This window comes from Trachemys scripta, chromosome 1 (genome assembly GCF_013100865.1).
Source record: "Trachemys scripta elegans isolate TJP31775 chromosome 1, CAS_Tse_1.0, whole genome shotgun sequence".
Classification (NCBI taxonomy): domain Eukaryota; kingdom Metazoa; phylum Chordata; order Testudines; family Emydidae; genus Trachemys; species Trachemys scripta.
In genome coordinates, this window is record NC_048298.1 from 98,897,013 (window position 1) to 98,923,558 (window position 26,546).

At 44.7% G+C, this 26,546-nt stretch overlaps 2 protein-coding genes across 6 annotated transcripts in view; both read left to right on the plus strand.

The window, feature by feature from the left end:
* NUP37 (nucleoporin 37) overlaps positions 1-2,366 on the plus strand; it is a 44,764-nt gene extending 42,398 nt beyond the window's left edge. For all 4 annotated transcript variants that reach the window (XM_034778754.1, XM_034778773.1, XM_034778763.1 and 1 more), the window contains exon 10: positions 1,892-2,366. In XM_034778754.1, the coding sequence (XP_034634645.1) occupies positions 1,892-2,005 (114 nt within the window). In that variant the 3' untranslated portion in view covers positions 2,006-2,366. The remainder of the gene's footprint in view (positions 1-1,891) is intronic.
* An 18,759-nt stretch (positions 2,367-21,125) lies between these two features.
* WASHC3 (WASH complex subunit 3) overlaps positions 21,126-26,546 on the plus strand; it is a 38,702-nt gene continuing 33,281 nt past the window's right edge. The window contains exons 1-2 of one of the 2 annotated variants that reach the window (XM_034778827.1): positions 21,126-21,295; positions 24,042-24,140. In XM_034778827.1, the coding sequence (XP_034634718.1) occupies positions 21,245-21,295; positions 24,042-24,140 (150 nt within the window). In that variant the 5' untranslated portion in view covers positions 21,126-21,244. The remainder of the gene's footprint in view (positions 21,296-24,041; positions 24,141-26,546) is intronic. The other variant, XM_034778817.1, reaches the window with a different exon arrangement.

Genomic DNA, 26,546 nt, shown 5'->3' on the forward strand with positions numbered 1-26,546 from the left:
TCAGGGTTCACCTGGCCGCAATTTCGGCGTTCCACCCAGGAGAACTCGCTTCCTCGGTCTTCTCTAACCTGATGGTCGTTAGATTCCCCAAGGGCTTAGACCAACTGTACCCGCAGCAACGCCAGCCCGTTCCGACGTGGGATCTCAACCTGGTTCTCTCCAAGCTCACAGGGCCTCCGTTCGAGCCATTGGCTACCTGTTCACTCTTGTACCTATCCTGGAAGATAGCCTTCCGTGTAGCCATCACCTCAGCAAGGCGCGTTTCCGAACTCAGGGCGCTTACGTCCGAGCCCCCATACACTGTTTTCCATAAGGACATGGTGCAGCTTCGCCCCCACCCTGCCTTTCTTCCCAAGGTAGTCTCCCCTTTTCACGTGAACCAGGATATATTTCTCCCGGTCTTCCATCCTAAGCCACACGCTACTTGCCAAGACCAGCGTTTGCATTCCTTGGACGTACGCAGGGCCCTGGCTTTCTATATTGACCGTACAAAGCCGTTTAGGAAGGCGACACAACTCTTTGATGCAGTGGCCGACCGGATGAAAGGCTCACCGGTCTCCTCACAGTGCCTGTCATCTTGGATCACATCCTGTATTCGTGCTTGCTACGACCTGGCCGGCATCCCGACGCCGCGCCTCACCGCCCACTCCACGAGGGCCCGGGCCTCCTCGACTGCCTTCCTGGCTCAAGTCCCGATCCAGGACATTTGTAGAGCTGCAGTTTGGTCGTCAGTCCACACATTCGCCGCTCACTATTCGCTGGTACAGCAATCCAGAGACGATGCTGCATTCGGATCACTGGTTTTACACACAGCAATATCTCACTCCGACCCCACCACCTAGGTAAGGCTTGGGAGTCACCTAATTGGAATCGATATGAGCAAGCACTCGAAGAAGAAAAGGACGGTTACTCACCTTTGTAACTGTTGTGCTTCGAGATGTGTTGCTCATATCCATTCCAAACCCGCCCCCTACCCCACTGTCGGAGTAGCCAGCAAGAAGGAACTGAGGGGGCACTGGGTCAGCTGGGGTATATAACCAGCGCCATGAAGGCGCCACTCCAGGGGGCTCCACAGCCGACCCACCGGGTGTTGCTAGGGTAGAAAATTTCTCCGACGATCGTGCACGCGGCGCGCGCACATACCTAATTGGAATGGATATGAGCAACACATCTCGAAGAACAACAGTTACAAAGGTGAGTAACCATCTTACCTTTCTTTGTTCTTTCCATCATTTGTCTCTGTGTTTTCACATGCAAGCATTAAGACTGTTCAGAATCTTAGAAAATATTAATTGTATCTGCTTTATTAAGGCAACTTGAATCATACCACTTTTGAGTTTTATTTGCATTCTGCGAGGTACAAACTAAATAACCTATAAGATATCCTACAGTATTTTGTAATTTAAATCTATTCCAATTCTCTAATAGCACAGAGGAAAGGAGGTTTTATATTAGGCAGATTTTCACTGTCTTGGGCACAAAAAGCATATTATTTCCAAACATACTAATTGTAACCTTGAATAACAGCAGATTTTACTAAAATCATCTGGGGTGTGGAGACAGCCTTTGTAGATACTCTGCAAAGATTCAATTCTATCAATTGTAGAACATTTTGCAATATTGTATTTTAACAATGTGTGTACAATAGCTGACAGAAATAGATAGTAGGCAGTGAGATTTTTAATTTAAATACTTTTTTTTTTTTTTTTTTTTTTTTTTTTTTTTTTTAAAGGAATGGTGTGTTGGTGTTTTTGTTTTGGTTTTTTTTGTTTGTCTGTTTTGCAAAAGTCTCACATTTTAGTTGCCTATTGAACTTGTGATTGCATATTTAGCTCTGGTTTAGTAAATATCTGTATGATATGTTGAAAAAAAATCTTTTTTCTTTTTTTAGCCCATTCTTATTGGCTCTGCGGCTGTAGGATCTGGTTTGACCTGGCATAGGACTCTTCCATTATGTGCAGTTGGTGGAGATCATAAACTTTTCTTTTGGGTAACAGAAATGTAAAATAAATGTCTGTTCTGATTATTAAATTCTCAAATATTGTCCCTTTTTGTAGTAAAAAGTGAAGAAATCTAGTCATTCTTGTATATTAATATTTATTGGAACGAGAATAAAATAACCAAAACACACGAAACTAAACTTAAATCCCTTTTGCTTGTTTTTAAATGACAATTATAACAAGATTTGTTAAGGCAGATACTATGTTTCAGATAGTGGTGTGACTTTCGTAATAAAACATAAGTATCTTTTTTCACAATATTTGTTGATGAGATGTTTTTCAAACAACCTTCTTTAGACCAGTGGTTTTCAAACTTTTTTTCTGGGGACCCAGTTGAAGAAAATTGTTGATGCCCACGACTCAATGGGGATGAGGGGTTTGGGGTGTGGGAAAGGGCTCTGGGCTGGGGCAGGGGGTTGGGTGTGGGGCGGGTCAGGGCTCTGGGCTGGGGGTGCAGGCTCTGGGGTAGGGTCAGGGATGAGGGGCTTGGGGTGCAGGAAGGGGTTCCGGGTTTTGGGCAGGGTTCAGGACTGGAGCAGGGGGTTGGAGTGTGGGAGGGGGTCAGGGTTCTGGGCTGCGGCTGGGGGGTTTGAGGTGCAGGAGGGGCTCCAGGGCTGGGGCAGGGGATTGGGGCATGGGCACGGACTTACCTCCGACGGCTCAGTGGCACAGCCGGGTGGACCGCACTGCGCCACGGAAGCAGCCAGCAGCAAGTCTGGCTCCTAGGCGGAGGCACACAAGCACTGCCCCCTTCCTCTTCTTCCCCCCCTTTCCCCCCCCCCCCCCGTTCCCTTTGGCCGGTTCCTGGCCAATGGGAGTGCGGAGCCAGTGTTCGGGGCAGGGGCAGTGCACGGAGCCCCGTGGCCCCCCCTTCCTAGAAGCCGGACTGCTGCTGGCCACTTCCAGGGCACAGCGCGGTGTGGAAACAGGTAGGCACTAGCCTGCCTTAGCTGGGCAGCACCACCTGTGACATTATTGACGTGAACTGTGACCGTGTAGATCATTGTTGCATCTTGTACAAAGGAGGTCAAGTAAGGTGTCTATGGAAAAGTTGTAATTTGCTGTTTATGATTATGCTGTCTGTAAGTGTGTACCATTTTTGTATTTGGCTATGTACTTGTGTTTGATTCTAAGTAGCATCAGTGAAGCATTTGGTCAGCTTCTTGAGAGAGGACTATTCTGAGTAAGTGCCCAGTCAAGAAACACTTAACTGACAATGGACTTTGGGAGATGCCAATCCACATCTGAGCTTTCCTGGGAACATTCAATCTAACATGTAAACAACGGCGTTGGCCTGCAAAAAACTGAATCATTCATGGACATGTGACTAACCCAGGTGGCTACAAACTCCATCTTGTTGCTGTGATTTTGCACAGAAGAAGAAAGGGGTTTCTGCTCTGGAAGCCCCTAAGTTTTGTCTTCAGCTGGCTCAAGAGATGGCCTCTCCACCCCAAAAAGATGCCTGAAAGAAACTGGAACAAAGGACAATAACTACGGGGGTGTGAGTGATTGCTGGACCCAGGCCGTAAACTACAATGTTGTTCTGAAAAGAATTGGGCCCAGACTAGGAACGAGTCCAGTCTGTGAAAGAAGCTTATTGGAAAATCTCAGAGGGTGAGATTTATCTGTATTCAGTTTCTTAATGTATTAGGCTTAGACTTGAGTGTTTTTGTTTGATTTTGCTTGGTAACTTACTTTGTTCTGTCTGTTATTACTTGGAACCACTTAAATCCTACTTTTTATAATTAATAAAATCATGTTTTGCTTCTTAATTAACCAAGAGTAAGTAATTAATACCTGGGGGAGCAAACAGCTGTGCATCTCTCTGCTTGACACTTTATATTAGTAGATAATAGACACACTTGCAGGGCTTTGGAGCGGAGCCCAGAGCTGGAGCGCGGAGCAGTGGGTGGAGCTGCAGGTTTTTGCCTGGAGCTGGAGCGGAGCCGGAGCACAGCTCCAAAGCCCTGCACACTTGCTTTCCTTTTCAGAGTTAGTTTAAACAATTCTTCTCTTTATGTTAGGAGGCCTGACATAGCAAAAACTGACATGAAGTTTACCATAATAGATTCTAGGACTGGAAGGGACCTCGAGAGGTCATCGAGTTCAGTCCCCTGCCCGCATGGCAGGACCAAATACTGTCTAGACCATCCCTGATAGACATTTATCTAACCTACTCTTAAATATCTCCAGAGATGGAGATTCCACAACCTCCCTAGGCAATTTATTCCATAATGGATTTCTTGTTGTTGTAGAGCACTCTTCTTCCAGCCTATAATAGGGACAGTTAAGACATTACATTACAGCTCCACCTAAGGAGACAAAAGGTCCTTTGCCTAATAGCCAAGTCCTAATTACAAAGCCTCAATCTAATTCACTTTCCTCCAGTTTTTCTATATGTCTGGTCCCTGGAAGCATTGTGTGACTGGTTGGACCTCCAGTTCTAGGTATAGCTTATAAAAAGATTAACACGATAATTATATTTGGGGATAAACTAATATTAAAATTGTTTAGATGCCAATTGTTGGGAAAATACTGCACGCTTATTTATTCCCCACAAGCTGTTACAAGCAAACAAACAAAAATCTGTTTCGAGTCTACTATGTCACATTGTTTCAAATTTTATCATTTTAATTATCAATAAAAGGAAAGTGTTTCTTATAAATTCAGTTGATATGGCTACAAACCAGACCGTCGTTTTAACCATATGAATTGTCATGTGATTCCAATTAAGTTTAAAATTTGCCCTCTTCTAAGCAGGAAAGTCATGTCAGTGTGTCATCGCCATTTTGTTATGCATTAAAATTCTGATTATATTACTTGCTTGACTCTTTTCCACACACAAAAAAAGCTGTAATAACTTTAGTATTGTGCATCTAACCTAGATTGGAAACACTCATTTATACAGCTGTTAATTTTCCATGCCACTATGAACAGTCTTAAAATTAGACTATTCTAAATTATTTGGAAGACCTTTAACTTTCTCTCATAGGGTTACCATCTGCTGCAGCTAGAGTTCCAGTTATCCTTACTAAAGAAACAAAAGCTGATGTTATCACAAAGCTACCTCCTACAAAGCTTTGGATGTGAACAATTCCAAAACACAAATTAAAGCAACTTGTCAATATAGAAATTGGAGGAGTTTAAAATGCTGAAATATTAAAAACTGCTCATTTTGCTAGGCTTCCAATGAAAGGGATAATTATTGAAAGGATATCTGAGATCCTTGTGTGGAAAGCAAGGAAATGATTAGCGACAACAGTTGGATACCACAAAGACAGGGTAAATAGAGTTGGTGTGAGAATATTTGATATACCAAAATAGTTATCTATATTTAGTTCTAACAGTGGTATCCTATTCGGATCAGGGCCCCACTATGTCTGGGCCCTGTAGGAAACCACCATTTAAAAAACATCTCTGCCTTGAACAGTTTAATAATTAAAGATAAGATACAACAAATAATTGGAGGGGAAAGGATGGGGATTGGGGCTAAAAGTAACAGTGATAGGAACTCCTGGATACATGGACTAGCCATGTGCATAATTAAGACCCATTCCTGCAAAGAGTTATGCACATGAATACTTCCATTTGGTACTCCTATGCATAACTCTGCCGGAGTGAGACCTTCCCTACATGGTTTCCAGTAATTTAGGGATTTAAGATCTAGATGAGCTGCACTCCTGAGCTTTAAATTAACTGACAGAAAATCTTGGATGATGATGTGCGGTAAATCAGGCAATTAGAAGTAGTATCCAACGGCCATGATCCAGAAACCCACCACCCTTGTTTTCACTCTAGATCAGAGGTGGGCAAACTACGGCCCACGGGCCACATTCGGCCCGCAGGACCATCCTGCCCGGCCCTTGAGCTCCTGGCTGGGGAGGCTAGCCCCTGACCCCTCCTCCCGCTGCCACGTGGGCAGCAGGGTTGCACGCTCCTGCATAGCAGAGCGGCAGCGTGTCTAGCTCCGGGTGGCGCAGCTGCCAGACATGCTGCTCTGAGCGGCATGGTAAGGGAGCCGGGGCGGGGGGTTGGATAAGGGGCAGGGGGTTCTGGGGGGCAGTCACGGGACAGGGAGCAGGGGGCGGTTGGATGGGGCGGATGTTCTAGGGGGCGGTCAGGGGATGGGGGAAGGGAGGGTTGGATAAGAGTGGGATATTGAGGGGGCCTGTCGGGGGCAGGGGTGTGGATACGGGACAGGGGGCTTGTTAAGAGGTGGGGTGTGGATAAGGGTCAGAGCAGTCAGGGGACTGGGAGCAGGGGGGTTCGATGGGGGTGGGGATTCTGAGGGGGGCAGTCAGGGGCGGGAAGTGGGGGGGGTGGATAGGGGGCAGGGGCCAGGCTGTTTGGGTAGGCACAGCCTTCCCTACCAGGCCCTCCATACACTTTTGCAACCCCAATGTGGCCCTCGGGCCAAAAAGTTTGCCCACCCCTGCTCTAGATGCTTCTGCAAGACCTACCTCTGCCACAATACTGATGAAAAATCAGCTGGTTTTAGGGATGGCTAGGTTGAGGAACCAATGGAGTTAGCTGTCTCCATTTTATGTATAACGAGAGAAGTAAATGTACCTTAATAAAAATTATGTGTATTTGATTGTATCCCTCTTCCCCAATCACCCTTCTTCATATGTCACTGCCTGGTTAGATTGTAAGGTATTTTGGGCAGGGACCATGTCAATGGGCCCTGATGCTGATTGATATTCTGGATGCTACCATAAATTAGATTTGCCGTTTTCTGTAAATTATCTTTCTTTTCACTAACTGTCTATGCTAGGCAAAACATTGAGTACAGTATAGATAAATGTCTCCCAAATGTTCACAATCAACAAATATGCTAACGGACAGAGCCTCAGCTGGTGTAAATTGTCAGAGCTCCATTGACTTTGGTGGAGTTATGATCATTTACAACAGCTGAGGATCTGCCCCATAAGTTTAGTAGGGGAAGAGAGTAAGTGTCCTCCAATGATTTAGAGGACAGAAGTGCAAAGCAAGTGTTCTTTGGCCGAGGCAGGTCCACAGATCCTTACTGGGATCTTCAGGGTGTTTGCAGCTTCAGAGGCAGTCAAACCAGTCAATCATCAGCAGGGACTAAGTTTCTCCTGATATTGGTGGACACATTTCAGCCAGTGGAATAATTATTGTCAGGGGTGTGTGCCTAGGGGGTATTTGTTGAGCTAGCACTCTCTTGCTTTGAGATACTGCAGCATGTTTTTACCTTGCAACTACAGCAAGTCTCTAGCTCTAGCATGGGAAGCAAACCAAAAATATGTTCCACGTGTGCATTTCCTCTTATTGAACCTATGGAAGCAGATGTAGGCATTTTTCATCTCCAAGACATAACATTTTTCTGCAAGTTCAAGAAGGGGGCACTGAAGATCTACCCCCTCCATAGGTCAGAAGAGAAGCAAGGACAAATGGGTGGTCAAAAACAGTTCATATAGATGAGCAGTCAAAGAACAGTGCCTCTAGGGTGAAATTTAAACTGCCAAAGCCTATGCCTCCTACACACTGAAACAGTGATGAGCACTATAGAAGTGCATAGACAAAGAAATGTCTTGGTTCCTTAGAAATCCCATTTTTATTTCACCTGTATATTATAAGCATTTTTATATTGCACTTATACATGCAATTGGCAATATCTCACATACACAATCCAATCTGCTTTGAGAATTTGTTACATTTTGACACAGACCTAACTATTGTGTTGTTCCTGGTGCTGCTCAAATCCCATACTACTGGAGAAGAAATTATATTCTACTTTGCATGCTTATGTATTTAAGTTTTAAGGCCAAGAATTTTTTATTTTTTTAATTCTTTTAAGGACTATCTCAGAACTGCTTTCCGGGATTTGGAGGTGTATTGCCAAGTCTGCTTTTCTTAGTACTGTTTCTATCCTCCTATAAAGTGTTTGTTTGGAGAGAAAAATTAGCAGTCACTATTTGTTCAGTGTGTTTCTCGTGTACTTTTCTACAGAACAAAATCATTTTTGTTCTTTACCAGGGTTCAGACTGTAGCACTTTTGCTAATTCCGTTTTTATTAGCACAGTCATAGCTCAGATGAAGATATTACCGTATTACAATAAATGTTGCACTAATAAAAGTGTTCTAAAAAGTCAGCTTGTTCAAACATGTTTTGATCAGATTGTCAGTGTCCAGGATTAAGAATAGGGGGAGAATTCTATGAAGTTTCCTTAGGATAACACTTGGTGGATTTAAAAACATAACAGGCATAGCCAAAGAATTTCAAACCAACTAACATTTGTTTTTCATTATGTCTTTTAAAAAAGAGATTACACTAGAAATTTGCTTTTGTGACTGTATTTAACTGTGAAGGGCTGATATGCCAGGAACCTTTTATTTGCCGAAGTGGTGCATATTAACACATAGCTAAGTCATTGGGATATCAGCAGTTTTTTATTTGCTTCAAACTATGAAAAAAATATATATATCTGTTGAGGATATATCAATTTCTTACATGTAGTTTTACCAGAGTTTCCTTTGTAAGCATGGATTTAGAGGACTTCATGGGGAGAAAAATGAATCTGTTTGCTGACCTTTTCAGCTTGTCTATTGGACCACCTTAGTAAAAACAATTGTTGCCCCTATGGAGGATCGGATGACACCATGTCTGGGAAATTTCCTTGGATCAGCTTTCTGTTTCTATTTAATTTACTTCTTAGTTGTATGGCTATTTTATTTCTATGCTGATTAGTAACAGAGTAATATATCTTGGGAACTGTAACATTTGTATAAGATTATAAATATATATATGAACAATTGTAAGTTACAGTAGTATTTGCCAGTTTACTCAGCTTATGCAAACAATTTGAATTACTGGTGTTTCATTCTGCTGTTGACTAGAAGTTCTATTTTTGTGCAATATAAGAATTTCAGTGCCAATTTAGTTCCATATTATTGTCATTAGGGCATGCAAATCACAAGACGTGCTGATGGTATATTTGATCTTCCTGGTGGTGGAGAGACAACTTTGATATTTTCTGTGTAGATACAGCTTTTGTACTTCTAGTTGGCCTAAATCCCTCTACGATTAGCTTCTCACCAACACGCAAGCTCACCTTAAAAATAATATTTAAAACAGCTGTCCTGAACCTGAACAGCACTTCACTGATTCGTGTGTGTGTGTGTGTGTGTGTGTGTGTGTGTGTGTGTGTGTGACCATGTTCTGCCTTCAGTTATGTGCACACATAATTTACTTTACTTTGACCCATAGCTTGTATCATCCAATAAAGGGGATGATAAGCAATAATTCAAACCATTTACTGAGCAAACTTGGATATTATCCCACATTTATTATATACCTTTCCACTGGAGTTTATTCATTCTTTACTAATTAGTAGGAATTAGTATTTCAAGTTTTACCTAGTGATGGAAGAACTAGTTCAGATAAAATAAAAAACACCTTTTAATAGGGTTTGAAAAAAATTGGATAATTTTCCTGCTGCTTCTATGTTTATTTCATTTGCATTCCCCTCTGTACTTCCTGGTTCCAGCTGGGAGCAGAAGTGCTGTGAGACAGCTTTCTTTGCAGTATTTTTGGCCTGACCATAAGCAGGAAGTATTAGAAATCTCACAAGAAAGTCTATTCTTGCAAGATCTCTTGTCCAATTTTGCAGACCAAAGAAGTTCAGATAAGGTTTGACTAAGTGTCTAAAGCTTTGGAAGCTCAATCATTACTAGTTTCCCCAATGCTGTCTGGAAACATTAAACTACAGACATTTCTTTGTTAAAGGAGATTCATTCTTCTTCCATAGAGTGTACACTGTTAAGGTAGTTAAAAAGAGTTCTTTTAGGCATCTTCTGAATAACATCTTCCTCAAAAAACACACTGGTAACACATGCTATATTTAAGATAGAGTTCCAACTATTACGAACAATTGAAAGCCAGGGATTTTAAATGACTTCTTGAAACATATTCCTTTGGGACTGAAATTTTCCAGGGTTTGGCTTTTCAGGGTGGAATTTTTTTTTTAACTTTAAACAAAATAAACTGTCCTTGTGTTTGTATTATATTAAACCCAACACCAACTTGCTCTGTCTTCTAATGAAATGTGCATGTAGAACTCAAAAATAGCAGAACTCATTGCTCATTGAGATCTAGGAAATAAGTAAAATAGAATTTGTTGTTTGAATTTTTGATTGATAAAAAGCTAGAAAGGTCCAAGACTTTGGGGATGCTGTGAGACACTTCATCTTTTGATCACATTTAACCCTGGCTCAGATTTGGGGCTTATCTAGATTAGGTACATTCATACTAGAGTAATAAGGCAGTGTAGTTCCTCTGGTGCAAACCCTTAATGTAGACATGGTGCACTGATGTAAGTCTCATTTTGTATGAGCAGAATATATCTGCACGAGTTTGCTCTGGTAAAATGACCTTGATGTAGTTACATGGCTGCAAATTTCCCTAATATAAACAAATCCTAAGAGTTTGACTGGGCTAAGTGGCCAATCTTTCTTGATGTAGTGGGAATCTCTTGCACAACTATCCCATTCGCAGAGAAAACAGCAGTACTTTGTGTATCCAGTCTGCAGACCAAGCAAGAGAGCAACAACCTTCAAATCGCCACAAAGCTGCCACTGATGTTGGTCATAGTTTATGCACCTCAAAAGTTTTCATGTTATCATAGGTTTCCTTCATATGGACTGCATGACCAACTGGAATTGATGGCAAAACATTGCCATTATGCAGTAAAACAGCTTTAAGACTCGTCTTTGATGAATCAATGAACAGTCTCCACTCATTTGGATCCTGAACGATATTGAGGGCTGCCATCACACAATCGCTGTTGTTGCAGGCTACAAGATCACCTTCCATGAAGAAGAATGGGACAAGATCCTTTTGATGGTCACGGAACATGGAAACCCTAACATTACCTGCCAGGAGATTCCACTGCTGTAGTCTGGAGCCTAACAGCTCTGCCTTACTCTTGGGTAGTTCCAAATCCCTGACAAGATCATTCAGTTCACCTTGTGTTATGAGGTGTGGTTCAGAGGAGGAGGATGGGAGAAAATGTGGGTCCTGTGACAATGGTTCAGGACCAGAAGTTTCATCCTCTTCCTCTTCCTCGTCTAACTCAAGTGAGAATGATTCTGGTGCATCAGGAACCGGCAGTCCTTCTCCGTGGGGTACTGGGCGTATAGCTGATGGAATGTTTGGATAATGCACAGTCCACTTTTTCTTCTTTGACACACCTTTCCCAACTGGAGGCACCATGCAGAAGTAACAATTTCTGGTATGATCGGTTGGCTCTCTCCAAATCATTGGCACTGCAAAAGGCATAGATTTCCTTTTCCTGTTCAACCACTGGCAAAGATTTGTTGCATAAGTGTTGCAGCATATGTGTGGGGCCCACCTCTTGTCCTGATCTCCAATTTTGCAGCCAAAATAAAGGTGATAGGCTTTCTTAACCATAGTGGTTATACTGCGCTTTTGTGATGCAAAAGTCACTTCACCACAAACATAGCAGAAGTTATCTGCACTGTTCACACAAGTACGAGGCATCTCTGCTCACTTTGGCTCAACAAAAATGTGTCCCTTTGCAAAATCAAACACTGACAAATAAGAGAGCACGACACTATATGATTTCTAGAGCTGATCTAGGGCAATTTGTTCAGCAGAGTGATGTAAGCTTCGTTATGATTGCATCATCCATGACTTCTAGGAATAACATGATGCAATTCATATCATGTATGACGCAATACCAGCTTCAGATTGCTTCATTGTTTTGCCTAAAAAGCAAGTACTGTCCAAACCCAGTCATAGATTTCTTCAAAGATGTATTTTAGTCATTTCTGGTTTAAATTGAGATCCCTTCCCTTTATAACTCACTTATCCTCCGCCATTCCCAAGTCAAGGGTCGTATATACTGACCCAATAGCATATCTTGAAAACTAGAGCCAATCAACAATTTTAAGCATCATTTTTGTTCTCAGTGACCCAGAATTAGTAAAGTTTGACGACATTTATTTCAGAAGCATTTTGGCTGTAGAGCAGTGTAATTATCAAGTGATCCATTCCTTGTTGCGCATTCCAGCTTCTGGCAAACAGAGGCTAGTGCCACCATCCCTGCCCATGTATGTTTCCCTATTTGTATGAGAAGTCCTATCCTTTGCTGTGTCTGCCTGCCTAGCTCTGAATTTGCCCTTTGACAACATTTAGCTCTGGTGTACAGTAAAGGCCACAGGTTATTGCAGGAAGCTCTAAGTAAGGATTCAGCTAAGTTTAATGAAGAATATAGTATAAACCTGCAGTTTTTTTCAAAATGTAAATAGAGGGTATTCCCATTTCAGAATCTTGTACAAGATAATGTTACTCTCTTTGCTTAGTAGAGCCCCAGGATAGTCAATCTCTACCAAAGAGAGCTCCACCAACTTTTCCAATATACTTCTGTGAAAAAAGCAGCCTCTAAAAGCATTCTTTAAGGATTCTTTTTGAAGAAGAATAAACAGGTGGGAGCTTCATTACGTTTGAAATTGTCAGGTCTTAGAAATTATAATAACAATGACCTCTACTCTTTCCCTATCTCTAACATAAACAAACATGCACACAAAGGAATGAGCTATTTCTTTTTGAACACTAGGGAAAACAACATATGGTACTTTTCTGCATTGAGCCAAAGGCCTCTGCACAAACACAATGGTGCTGAACAACGCAGAAGATGTATTTCAGGAGGATATTCGCTATACAGCTTGTACTACCTTTCATACTTTCACTAGGGATAAAATATTATGGAATCCAGCTGTTAAAATTGGAATGAACCTGGCATTACAGTTTATACACATGATCACATAAATAATACCTTGTTAGAAGAACATTAAGTTTGCAAAATAAAGCACTCAAAAGTTCAGAAATGCCAGAAGTCAGGCTATGTGTGCAACTTCAGTGTGCCTTCCTTGTGCATATGCATTTTGTTACAGTTTTTATTTACATAATCACATCCTATTTTTTTCATGAGACCCCTGCCACATTCAGTAAATGGGAAGATATTCAATATTTATTTTTTTCTCCACATTCAATATGTGGACACAGGCCTTATTACACACATGCCATCCAAAGCCTGCCCTAAATACAAAATTATTAATATGCCCTATAGTGTTCATCACTTTAGTTTCTGACTGCTTCACAAATATTAATCAATGTATCTTCACAACCCCCTTCTGAAGTGAAATGGCATTATCCCTATTATACAGTTGGGGATCTGAGCCACAGGAAAGAGAAGTATGAAATTGCCAAGTGTCCATTCAACTTGAAATACCTAGAGTATAGGCAGCACGTAATGGAGGCTGGGGAAAGTTAAACCTCTGCAAATCTCATGCCGCTGCTAGGGTTGCCAGCTTTCTAATCTCACAAAACCGAACACCCTTGTCCTGCCCTGCCCTGCCCCTTCCCTGCGGCCCTGCTCACTCCATTCCCCCCTCCATCCGTCACTCGCTCTCCCCCACCCTCATTCACCCTCACCAGGCTGGTGCAGAGGGGTGGGGTGCGGGAGGAGGTGAGGACTCTGGCTGGGGGTGCAGGCTCCAGGGGGGCCAGAAGTGAGGGGTTCAGGATGCTGGAGGGGGCTCTGAGTTCAGGAAGGGGGTTGGGGTATGGGAGGAAGTGAGGGCTCTGACTGGGGGTGCAGCTCTGAGGTGGGGCCAGGGATGAGGGGTTTGGAGTGCAGGAGGGGGCTCAGGGCTGGGGCAGGGAGTTGGGGTGCAGGAAGGACTGTGGGGTGCAGGCTTTAAGAGGGAATTTGGGGTGCAGGAGGGGGCAGAGGGCTGGGGGGAAGAGGGAGTTTGGGTGTGGGAGGAGGTTCTGACCTGGGGAAAGGGGTTGGGGTATGGGAAGGGGTTCAGGGTGAGGCTCTGGCTGGGCGGCACTTACCTCAGGCAGCTGCCAGAAGTGGCTGGCATGTCCGGCTCCTAGGAAGAGAGGCCTGGGGCTCTGAGTACTGCCCACATCCACAGGTGCTGCCCCCGCACCTCCCATTGACCACAGTTCTCAGCCAATGGGAGCTGCGGAGCTGGCACTCAGGGATGGGGCAGCAGGTGGAGCCCCTGCACCTAGGAGCTGGTCATGCTGGCAGCTCCAGGAGCCAGCGCAGGCAGGGAGCCTGCCTTAGCCTCGCTGTGCTGCCAACCGGACTTTTAGTGGCCTAGTCAGCAGTGCTGACTGGAGCAGCCAGGGTCCCTTTTCGACCAGAAATTCCCACTGAAAACTGGAAGCCTGGCAACCCTAGCCACTGCTGGGGGTTATGGCATGGGCCCACGGACCCATTACACGCTTTCAAACTTGGTTGCACACAACTGGATTGTACAGGTGTAACTGAAAGCAGAATTTGGCCTGCAAAATCTCTGTTACTGGGGAAGACGCATGATGAAAGAAACACAAGCTGAGTATGTATCATTAATACTTGGAATAACCACTTTTTCCTTATAAACTTAGCACATTTGATATGGAAGTTATTGAGACAATATACATGGGAACTCCATAATGCCATTTTTACAGTCATTTTATAAGAGTAGAACTGCCTTTTAAGGCTATAGTTTACCAGTATTCCTATTCCATGTACCACAGATGTCTATGTAATGAAAATGGGAGGCATAAATTTGCTATGCAACACACAAACATTTTCAGCCACAATAGATATTATGGCACCTTAGAGACTAACAAATTTATTTGGGCATAAGCTTTGTGGGCTAAAACCCACTTCATTGGATGCATGCAGTGGAAAATACAGTTGGAATATATATATACACAGAGAACATGAAAAAATGGGTGTTGCCATACCACCTATAATGAGATTAATCAATTAAAGTGGGCTATTATCAGCAGGAGAAAAAAAACTTCTGTAGTGATGATCAGGATGGCCCATTTCCAACAGTTGACAAGAAGTGTAAGTAACAGTAGGGGGAGGGGGGGAAATTAGCATGGGAAAATAGTTTTAGTTTGTGTAATTACCCATCCATTCCCAGTCTTTATTCAAGCCTAATTTAATGGTGTCCAGTTTGCAAATTAATTCCAATTCAGCAGTTTCTCATTGGAGTCTGTTTTTGAAGTTTTTTGTTGGAGTATTGCGACTTTGAGATCTGTAATTGAGTGACCAGGGAGGTTGAAGTGTTTTCCGACTGGTTTTTGAATGTTATAATTCTTGATGTCTGATTTGTGTCCATTTATTCTTTTGTGTAGAGACTGTCCGGTTTGGCCAATGTACATGGCAGAGGGGCATTGCTGGCACATGATGGCATATATCACATTGGTAGATGTGCAGGTGAACGAGCCTCTGATGGTGTGGCTGATATTATTAGGTCCTATGATGGTGTCCCTTGAATAGATATGTGGACAGAGTTGGCAACGGGCTTTATTGCAAGGATAGGTTCCTGGGTTCGTGTTTTTGTTGTGTGGTGTGTGGTTGCTGGTAAATTTGTTAGTCTCTAAGGTGCCACAAGTACTCCTCGTTCTTTTTGCTGATGCAGACTAACACGGCTACCACTCTGAAATAGATATTATGTTCACCTCAGAAACCTTTCCTATTTCACATGGGAAGGACCAAGGTAGGGAGAATGTAGAGGCTCCCTAAAAATGTATGATAATTGCTCAGAAGAGATGTGTAACTGTTCAAAGAAAGCAAGAGGGGCTCTGAGGTCCAAAATAAATAAAACTGAAATAACTCTATTTGCTTTCTTAGTTTATCTTTTCACTTAGCACCTGCCTTCTCTCTGCCACTTAATGCTATCTTGCCACTGGTCGTCTGAAAACTTTATTCCCTTCAGCCTCTTGCTTTATTTCTCCATTCTACTGATGCTCCACATCTTTTCAAACCTCAGCTGAAAGACATATTTTGTCTTTGCTTTTGTCTCTCTCTCCCCCTCTCTCTTGTTAATAGCTATAAAAGGGGTAGGAAAGCTTGGAATCAGTGACCACAAAACAATTAGTTTAGTATATTCAGGCAATCTTAAACTTAATGTATAGTACACAAGTTTCCAGGGCCAGACAGAATATATGCTTGGGTAATTAAGGAATTTGATTAATAAACTGAGGTTATAATAGTATATTGGACAAATACACTGGGGAAGCATTACTAATAAAAATTAGTGGGAGGGCATAGGTCATGTTTTTCACAGTTTGAGGAAGGACATGAGGGCTCAGAGATCACCCACTGGACCTGATTTAAACCTCATTTTATAAGCTATACATTCTTCCTGTTTGTAAAAACTGGGCAGATAATATTTCTTTCAGAATGTCTCTGCAGAATTTCTGGCCTGGAGTTAGTGAAGTGAATGTGAAAAGTGGAGGGGAAAAAATTAATAGCAGATCATTGTAGAAGTTGAAGAAGAAAATATGAAGGACACACAGCTCTTTGTGCCATGCTGGTATAAAGTCTGATGGATGATATCTGCTAATTTCAGCTATTTTAGATACCAATTTTTCTAGCTTAGAAAATTAAATGAGGTGTAATTCAAAAAATGGGGGAGGGGGAATCTTGATCTATCCAGTAAGTTAGAAAGCAACTATCTGGCACATAAATTAAGACCTGGATCAGTGCCCACAGCACTATACAACTGGAATAGACTGTGATGAAATTACAGGACCAATTCAAAGATTTAAGCAATAGAGAAAAAAATGCCTTATCCCACAACTAAAAGATATGGAAGACAAAGGCCTAATTTAGCCTGATGAAATGTAGAACCCTGAAAATTTAAATTTATTTGGAAAAAATAAAATTAAAACAAGCTCATCACATACTTTGTCCTTGGCAGGACAGTTCCCAGAATATGAGAGATGTAACAGTTCACTTCTGCAACCTCAAAGACTAATATAGACAGTGCTGTGGACTGATTGGAAAATGGACATAATTAAATATCAGGACTGGAGAATTTTATTTTTCCAAGATTTTTCACCAGGAATTCAACAGCACAAATTCATAGATTTTTGAGGCCAGAATGGGTCATTATGATAATCTAGTCTGACCTCCTGTACAAAAGAGGCCATAGAATTTCACCCCGAAATTTCTGCATGAAACCCATAACTTCTGCTTGAGCTACACCAGTGTTTCTCAAGCCTTTCAGGGTGTCAATCCCTTATTTGATGTTAAACATTGTTGTGACCTCCTTACATTTACTATAAAAGTAAGAGTAAAAATGTACCAATGATAACCATAATAAGCCTATATAATTTATTTTTGTGCAGATTTCGACAGATTGACACAGAATACTTGGTGTAAGAGGGCAAGAGAGTATAAGAAGTGGGGGAGTGAGATTTTCTTTGCTTTAGATTGTATTAAAATTTTGAGCACCTTGTGATCTCCCTCAGTGTCTTTCTTGAGTCCTATGGGGGTAATAGCCCACCAGTTGAGAAACAGTGAGCTAGAACACATCTTTTAAAGAGCCATCCAATCCTAATTTAAAGACGTCAAGTGATGGAAGATCTACTGCATTCTTAGGTAAATTGTTCCAAGGGTTACTTAGTGCCACTGTTTAATGGTGGTGTTCCTTATTTCATTTGAATTTGTCTATCTTTAGCTTCCATTGGATCTCAGTGTGATTTTGCTAGATTAAAAAGCCATCCACTATCATAAATCTCTTACCCAGGTAGGTACTGGTTAGGGTTACCATTCGTCCGGATTCCCCCGGACATGTCCAGATTTTTTAACTAAAAATAGCGTCCGGGGGGAATTTGTTAATGTCCGGACTTTCCCCCCCTCCCCCCATGCAGAGCATGCGCGGCTAACAGGGCAGCCGGATGGTGCCACTTACATGGGGCTCCGACAGCGAGAGGGAGTCCCTCCTCCCCCTGCAGCAGAGCTCACTCACTCACTCACTCACTCCCTGCCTTGCAGATTGGCTCCGGCAGTCTGGAGCTCCTCCCCCACTGCTGCCCAGCGGCTCAGGCAGTTCCTGAGCAAGTTCACCAAGACGTTAGGTGAAGAAAGGCCAACAACAAGGGGGGCAGGGGGTCGGAGAAGGGGCAGGGAGGTTCTGGAGGGGGCAGTCAAGAGACGGGGGGGTCGGGAGTTCGGGGGGGGGTTTCTGGGGGTGTGGATAAGGTTTTGGGCAGTCAGGGTACAGGTAGGGGGTAGGGTCCTGGGGGGCATTTGGGGGGGGTCTTAGGAGGGGGCAGTTAGGGGATAATTAACAGGGAGGCTTAGGTAGGGGGTGGAGTCCTGGGGGGCAGTTAGGGGCAGGGGTCCCAGGAGACGGCAGTCAGGGGACAAGGAGCGGGGGGGAGGGTTGGGAGTTCTGAGGGGGGTGGGAAGTGGGTGGGGCAGGGGTGGGGCTAGGGCAGGACAGGGGCGGGGCTCCTCCTGTCCTCTTTTTTGCTTGCTGAAATATGGTAACCCTAGTACTGTTCACCAAGATTAAGTCAATCCTTAGCCATCCTTTGGATAAGCTAAACAGATTGAGCTTCTTAAGTCTCTTATTGTAAGGCAGGTTTTTCAGACTTCAAATCATTCTTATTGCTCTTTTCTGAACCCTTTTCAATTTTTCAATATCCTTATGTAGTCATCAAAATTAGATGGAATTTTCCAGTAATGGTCTCACCAATACCATACATAGAGGTAATGCCTCTTCTCTACATCTCAATACTTCCTTGTTCAAATATCAAAGGATTGTGTTAGCCACAGCGTCACACTAGGAGCTCATGTTCAGCTGGGTATCTAAATCCTTTACAAAGTCACTGCTTTTCAGAACCTAACCTGAACCTGTGACGGGTTGGATCACAGAAACCCCCTTGGGAGCTGCCACCTGATGTGCCAAGACTACTTCTGCCCCTGCTTTCCCAGCCAGCTCAGGACCCCAGCACCCTGTCTTGGTGAGCCAGACCCTCCCGTCTGCTCCAACACAGACCCAGGGTCTGAATTACTTGCCCCAAAGCTGCAGGTTTACCTGAAAACAGCTCACAGAAGTGTGCTTGTCTTTAGCACTCAGATGCCCAACTCCTAATGGGGTCTAAACCCAAATGAATCCGTTTTACCCTGTATAAAGCTTACGCAGGGTAAACTCATAAATTGTTCGCCCTCTATAACACTGATAGAGAGAGATGCACAGTTGTTTGCTTCCCCAGGTATTAATACATACTCTGAGTTAATTAATAAGTAAAAAGGGATTGTATTAAATACAGAAAGTAGGATTTAAGTGGTTCCAAGTAGTAATAGACAGAACAAAGTAAGTCACCAAGCAAAATAAAATAAAGTACGCAAATCTGTGTCTAATCAAACTGAATACAGATAATCTCACCCTCAGAGATGCTTTACTTAGTTTTTTCCTCAGACTGGACACCTTCCAGGCCTGGGCACAATTCTTTCCCCTGGTACAGCTCTTGTTTCAGCTCAGGTGGTGGCTAGGGGATTCTTCACGATGGCTCCTCTCTCCTCCCCTTTGTTCTGTTCCTCCCCTTTATATATCTTTTGCATAAGGCGGGAACTCTTTGTCCCTCTGGGTTCCCCCCTTCTCCCCCCCTCACCCCCCCACACTGGAAAAGCACCAGGTTAAAGATGGATTCCAGTTCAGGTGACATGATTACATGTCACTGCACGACTTCATTACCCACTTGCCAGCACACACACATACAGGAAGACTCACAGGTAAAACACAGCCATCTGCAGACAATGGTCCTGGTTAATGGGCGTCATCAAGATTACAAGCCACCATTAATGGCCCACACTTTGCATAATTACAATAGGCCCTCAGAGTTATATTTCATATTTCTAGCTTCAGATACAAAAGTGGTACATTTATACAAATAGGATGACCACACTCAGTAGATTATAAACTTTGTAATGATTCCTTACAAGAGTCCTTTTGCATGAAGCATATCCAAGTTACATTATATTCACTAATTATCATATTTTTATAAAACCGTATAGACTGCACAAAGTCACAGAACCCTCTTTGCTCCAGTTATTTAGAAGCTCTATGGGGGGGAAAATTAATCAGTAGTCTACAACAGGGGTCAGCAACCTTTCCCCCACCCCACTTCACTTAAAAAAGCCTACTGTGCAGAATAACTCAGTCCCTTGTACTTGTGTGGTAGTTAAGTAGCTGGAGTTATAGCTCTGTGAAGGACTGTGGGATTTTATTTGGTTTATGCTCTGAAAGTTAATGTTGTTGTGGTTTTTAAAAAGTTATTATTCAGTCAGGATAATTAATAATAAGCATCAGAACGGCTTTGCTCGGTTGTGGAAGTGTCATATATTTGTTATCAGTCCAAGATTTCGAAGAAATGCTGAAGAAACCCAGTATGTGTCTTGAAAAGTGTGTGTGTGTAGTCCATTGGTTTGACAATGACGTTTTCATGCTCTCTCTTTTTGTGGATTCTGGAGTGACTCCGAAGTCCGAAGGGTGACATGCACGCTCGTGAGCAGATCGGGCAAAGTCATTGGTGAGCATCTTGGTAGCTATAGTATGACACTTTTCCCTTGCAGTTAACAATCAGATGGTGCTTAGGGCAGGGGCAGCGCATGGAGTCCTGTGCGCCCCTCGTCCCCAGGCCACTAGCTACCTAGACCTGCTGGCCACTTCCAGGGCACAGCATGGAGCCAGGACAGGTAGGGATTAGCCTGCCTTAGCGCCACAGCACTGCCGACTGGACTTTTAACGGCCCAGTCGGTGATGCTGACCGGAAGCGCCAGGATCCCTTTTCGACCGGGTGTTCGGGTCAAAAACCGGACACCTGGTCACCCTAGGTTATCACCCCCTGTGACAGCTAGTCTGGTGGTGTTGGAGAAGGCTCGTTTTGCTACAAAATGGAACTGGAATAAAATTGGAAGGGGTGACGGTGGGTGTTACCCACAACTTCTGCAGGCAGGCAAGGGCGTGGGAGCGGCCCAGGCGAAGGCCAGAGAGGGTGGGAGGGGCATGCACTCGGAGGCGAGCCCGTCGCCTCTAGACTCTGGCCGAGAACGGGGAGAAAAGCCCATCCTAGCGTCAGAGCCGCCCCGCAGGGCGCTGTCTTGGAACAGCCGCTCCCGCCTCGCCAGGGCCCCGTCGAACTACAACTCCCATGATGCAGTGGGGCGACCGAGGTTCTTCCGCGTTCTCCACTTCCCTATGCGCATGCGCTGGAGCATCGGTCCCCACTCTAGGGGCGTCCGGGCGTGCCTTGCAGAGCGAGTTTTGTATCCGGGGGTAGAGGTCAACCACGGTACGGAATGCCGGAGACTTCCGGGCTGGGGTCTGGTGGGGGGAAGTGGTTTCGTTCAGCTGTTTCCCCCTCGGACCGCTGACTCTGGCCGCTGGGGATGGATGAGGATGGGTTGCCCCTTGTGGGCTCTGGCATCGACCTGACCAAGGTATGGCCTCCCCCCTCCCCTGTATGGGGGGCAGTTGCTGCCTTCACCTCAGCTTCCCCGGCGCGGGGGCTGGGAGTTGGGGGAAGCCCCTTCCCCTGGGGCCTGCTCCCCTCTGCCTCGCGTGTGATCCTCGCTAGGGAGCCCCCTACCCCGCCCGCCAGCAGAGCGCTCCGCGGGAGGGGCTGAGTTTGACGGATCGATGGTGATTCTCTTCTCTCACTCCCCGCTCCGGGGGGGGGGGGGGTTCCCTTGCGGGAGGGGGGAGCTGAGCCTCAATTGCAAAGCAGGCGCCTGAGAGTCACCTCGAGCGAGTCGCTGGTGTTTTCTCTATGACTCCCCCCCCCCCCCCCCCGGCTCTGAGATGTATGTGAGGTGAAAGTCTTTGAAATCCTTACACGGGGGAAACGTTAGGGAATTGTGGTTGCACTTCTGTGCAGGATGCAGGCATGACTCTTCTGCATATTATACTTCAGCAGGTTTGTAGTGTGCCATGCCAGTGAAGTAATATTGACCTCAAACTATGTATTTCCTGATGGAAATCTCCTGTATTGGTTTGCATTTTGGTCATTAAACTCTGTGGCAAATAACTATAGTAGCAAACTATCTGGGGAGCACAACTTCACAGTGTCCTGTGTCATTCCCAGCTAAAATCAGTGAGCTGAAGCAGTTCCTCCCCAACTAACAGTATTAGGCCATTTCTGTTCTCTCTGCTTCTTCACTTTGGTACCTGATGTATTTCTGTGTGGTATCTAAAAAGAAAAAGATTCTTGTTCTTGTGAAAGATAATGACCATTAATAATGTGGCTAAACAAACTTTGTAAACCTTTTCATTTGTTTATGACAAAACTATTCCATTACAAATACTCAATGTTTTTTTTAAGAGCAATTTAAGCCCAGCTGCTGAGTCACATACAGGTGAGGCAGCTTATCTCACTATAAAAATACTGTCCACAGGGTTACAATATCTTAAGGCTTTCTATTTTGGGTCCTGGATCCAAGAGAACACATGGGTGAGAAATCAGTGGCCATTCAAAAAATCTTATGTGTTGAGTCATCAGGGCTATAAAGTAGATTCTATACAACCCCATTCAGAAGCTGGGAATGTGTTTCTAGTGATGTACATAGCATTCATTTCTTGCTCTGTTTGTGAAATACAGGCTATTAAAATCACATCATTCCAATTATCTTCATACCTCTTTTCCCGCCTCTAGTTAGTGTATAACAAGACCATAATGGTTGCCATGTCATGCTATTGGAGCTAAAGCTAATGCTGGATACCATCTCAAATCTAAACACTTTGCTTTCTCTAATGCTAAGAGTTATGAGAATATTGGCTGATCTGTTGAGTGTGGAATCATAGAAATGTAGGGCTCGAAGGGACTTCAAAGTCCTCAAGTCTAGTGCCCTGCACTGAAACAGGATCAAGTAAACCTAGACCATCCCTGACAAGTGTTTGTCTAACTTGTTTTTAAAAACCTGTTATGATGGGGATTCCACAACCTCCCTTGGAAGCCTGTTTCTTAGTTTAACTACCCTTATAGTTAGAAAGTTTTTCCTAATGTCTAATCTAGTAGTTCTCAAACTTCATTTCAGCATGACTCCCTTCTGACAACAAAAATTACTGTATGATCCCAGGGGGTGGGACTGAAGCCTGAGCCCAGGCGGGGTGTCAGGGGGCGGGCAAAGGTGAAGCCCAAGAGCTTCTGCCCTGGGCTTAGCCCCCTTCCTTAGCCTCCTTCCCAGGGATTGGTGGGGGTGATGGTGGGGCTCGGGCTTCGGATGAAGCCCCGGGCGGTGGGGCTTCGGATTCAGCCTCGCCTCTAGGTCCCAGCAAGTCTAACACCAGCCTTGGCCCACTTTGGGGTCCTGACCCACAGTTTGAGAAGCCCTAATCTAAATCTTCCTTGCTGCAGATTAAGCCCATGACTTTTTGTCCTGTCTTCAGTGTACACAGCGAGCAATTGATCAGTTCTGTTTATAACAGCCCTTAACAGTCTTCAAATATGTTATCAGGTCCCCTCTTGCTCTTCTTTTCTCAAGACTCAACATGTCCCATTTTTTTAATCTTTCCTCATAGGTCAGGTTTTCTAAACCTTTTATCACTTTTGGTCCTCTCCTCTGGACTCTCTCCAATTTGTCCACATCCCCTAAAGCGTGATACCCATAATTGGACACAGTACTCAAGTTGAGTGTGTGTTCCCAGTGCCAAGTAGAGTGGGACACATACCTCCTGGGTCTTCGGGCTGGTCCACACTAACCCCCCAGTTCGAACTAAGATACGCAATTTCAGCTATGTGAATAACGTAGCTGAAGTCAAAGTATCTTAGTTCGAACTACAAGGTACTTACTGCAGGTCCACACACGGCAGGCAGGCTCCCCCGTCGACTCCCCGTACTCCTCTCACGGAGCAGAAGTACCGGTGTCGATGGCGAGCACTTCCGGGATCGATTTATTGCGTCTAGACAAGACACAATAAATCGATCCCAGAAGATCGATTGCTTACCGCCAAACCCGGAGGTAAGTATAGACGTACCCTTCCATACAACACTCCTGTTAATGTTGTTAGCTTTTTCATGGCTGCATCACCTTGTTGACTTATACAGTTTGCGATCCACTATAACCTGCACATCTTTCAGCAGTACTACCACCTACCCAGTTATTTCCCACTTTGTAGTTTTGCATTTAATTTTTCTTTACAAAGTGAAGTACTTTGCACTTGTCTTCATTGAATTTCATCTTGTTACAGGTTCCAGCTATTCAGCAGAAAAGAACTGTGGCATTTCTAAACCAGTTTGTGGTTCACACAGTGCAGTTCCTTAACCGCTTTTCTACTGTTTGTGAAGAGGTATGTTCATATTGCATCACTTTGCATCAGTCTTCACATGGATAAACATATACTAGTATAGTATTGCTCGGTTTTTTGCATCTTTCAGTGCCAGTTGACCATGCATATTAGTTGGTTTTGAAAGAATTAGTCCACTGCCCACTTAAGGTTTAGGCTGAGTAAGTGGACTAGTGCAGATTTCTTCACCTGTGTATGAGAAACCTCTAATTTTACTAAGCCAATAGCCCATTTTTATTAAGTCTTGAAGTTTGGACATTTTACATGATTTGATAGTCTGAGGGTATGTCTACACTACGAAATTAGTTCGAATTTATAGAAGCCGGTTTTATTGAAATCGGTTGTATACAGCCGATTGTGTATGTCCACACAATAAAATGCTCTAGGTGCTCTAGTCGGCAGACCGCGTCCACAGTACGAGGCTAGCGTCGACTTCCGGAGCATTGCACTATGGGTAGCTATCCCACAGCTATCCCACAGTTCCCGCAGTCTCCGCCTCCCCTTGGAATTCTGGGTTGAGATCCCAATGCCCGGATGATGCAAAACAGTGTCGCGGGCGGTTCTGGGTACATGTCGTCAGGCCCCTCCCTCCCCCGTCACAGCAACGGCAGACAATAGATTCGCGCCTTTTTATCTGGGTTACCTGTGCAGACAACATGGAGCCCGCTCAGCACAGCTGAGCTCACCGTCACCATATGTCCTCTTGGTGCCGGCAGACGTGGGACTGCATTGCTACACAGCAGCAGCTGCTAACTGCCTTTTGGCGGTAGACGGTGCAGTAGACTGGTAGCCTTCATCGGCGATCTGGGTGCTGGCAGCCGTGGGGCTTGCCTTTTGGCAGTAAATGGTGTATTATGACTGTTAGCCGGCCTATTACAAGTCGGGTCATCACACGTTAGCAGAGTCTTCCCTGAGCAGCCGATCGTGCAATAGGCCTGAAGACCATCGTCATACACCGCCCCGTATTTGCTGCCAAGCACCCAGAAAGATGCCGAGGGCTATCAGTCACGCTGCACCGTCGTCTTAAGATGTAAAAAAATAGATTTTCTCTGTATTCATTTGCTTCCCCCTCCCTCCATCAAATCAACGGCCTGCTAAACCCAGGGTTTTCAGTTTAATCTTTGGGGGGGACCAGTCTGTGACAGTTGTTTGTGTCTCTCCCTGATGCACAGCCACCGTTCTTTATTTTAATTCCCTGTGCCTGTACGCCATGTCGTCACTCGGCCCCCCTCCCTCCTTCCCCTAGGCCGTCAGATACTACGTTTGCGCCACAGCTCGAGCCGAGAAGCGGTTTGCGCCTTTTCTTTGAATTCTGGGTTGAGATCCCAATGCCCGGATGATGCAAAACAGTGTCGCGGGCGGTTCTGGGTACATGTCGTCAGGCCCCTCCCCCCTCGTCACAGCAACGGCAGACAATAGATTCGCGCCTTTTTACCTGGGTTACCTGTGCAGACAACATACCACGGCAAGCATGGAGCCCGCTCAGCTCAGCTGAGCTCACCGTCACCATATGTCCTCTGGGTGCCGGCAGACGTGGGACTGCATTGCTACACAGCAGCAGCTGCTAACTGCCTTTTGGCGGTAGACGGTGTAGCATGAGTGATAGCCGTGGGGCTGGCAGCCGTAGTGCTGCATTGCACCAGCCCCTTCCAGGCGATGGTATATTATGACTGGTACCCGTCATCGTCATACTGGTATGGCTGTCAATCATGGCCACCTGGGCAGACATGCTACTGTTTTGATGATGACGGTTACCAGTCATAATATACTATTTTCTGCCAATTGCCCAATATTGTCTGCTAAGCACCCAGAAGAGGCCGAGGGCGATGCTGGGTGCTGGCGGACGTGGGGCTGGCAGACGTGGGGCTGCATTGCTACACAGCAGCAGCCCCTTGCCTTTTGGCAGATGATGGTATATTATGATTGGTACCCATCATCATCGTACTGGTATGGCTGTCACTCATGCTGCAGCGTCGGCTGCCACCTTAAGATGTAAAAAATAGATTTGTTCTGTGTTCATTTGCTTCCCCTTCCTCCGTGAAATCAACGGCCTGCTAAGCCCAGGGTTTCCAGTTTAATCTTTGGGGGGACCATTCTGTGTGACAGTTGTTTGTGTTTCTCCCTGTTCCTGTACCTGTACGCCATGTCGTCACTCGGCCCTCCCTCCCTCCCGCCCTCCCTCCTTCTCCTGGTCCATCAGATACTACTTTCGCGCCTTTTTTCTGACCAGGCGCCATAGCTAGCACTGGGATCATGGAGCCCGCTCAGATCACCGCGGCAATTATGAGCACTATGAACACCACGCGCATTGTCCTGGAGTATATGCAGAGCCAGAACATGCCAAGGCGAAACCCGGACCAGGCGAGGAGGCGATTGCAGCGCGGCGACGAGAGTGATGAGGAAATTGAC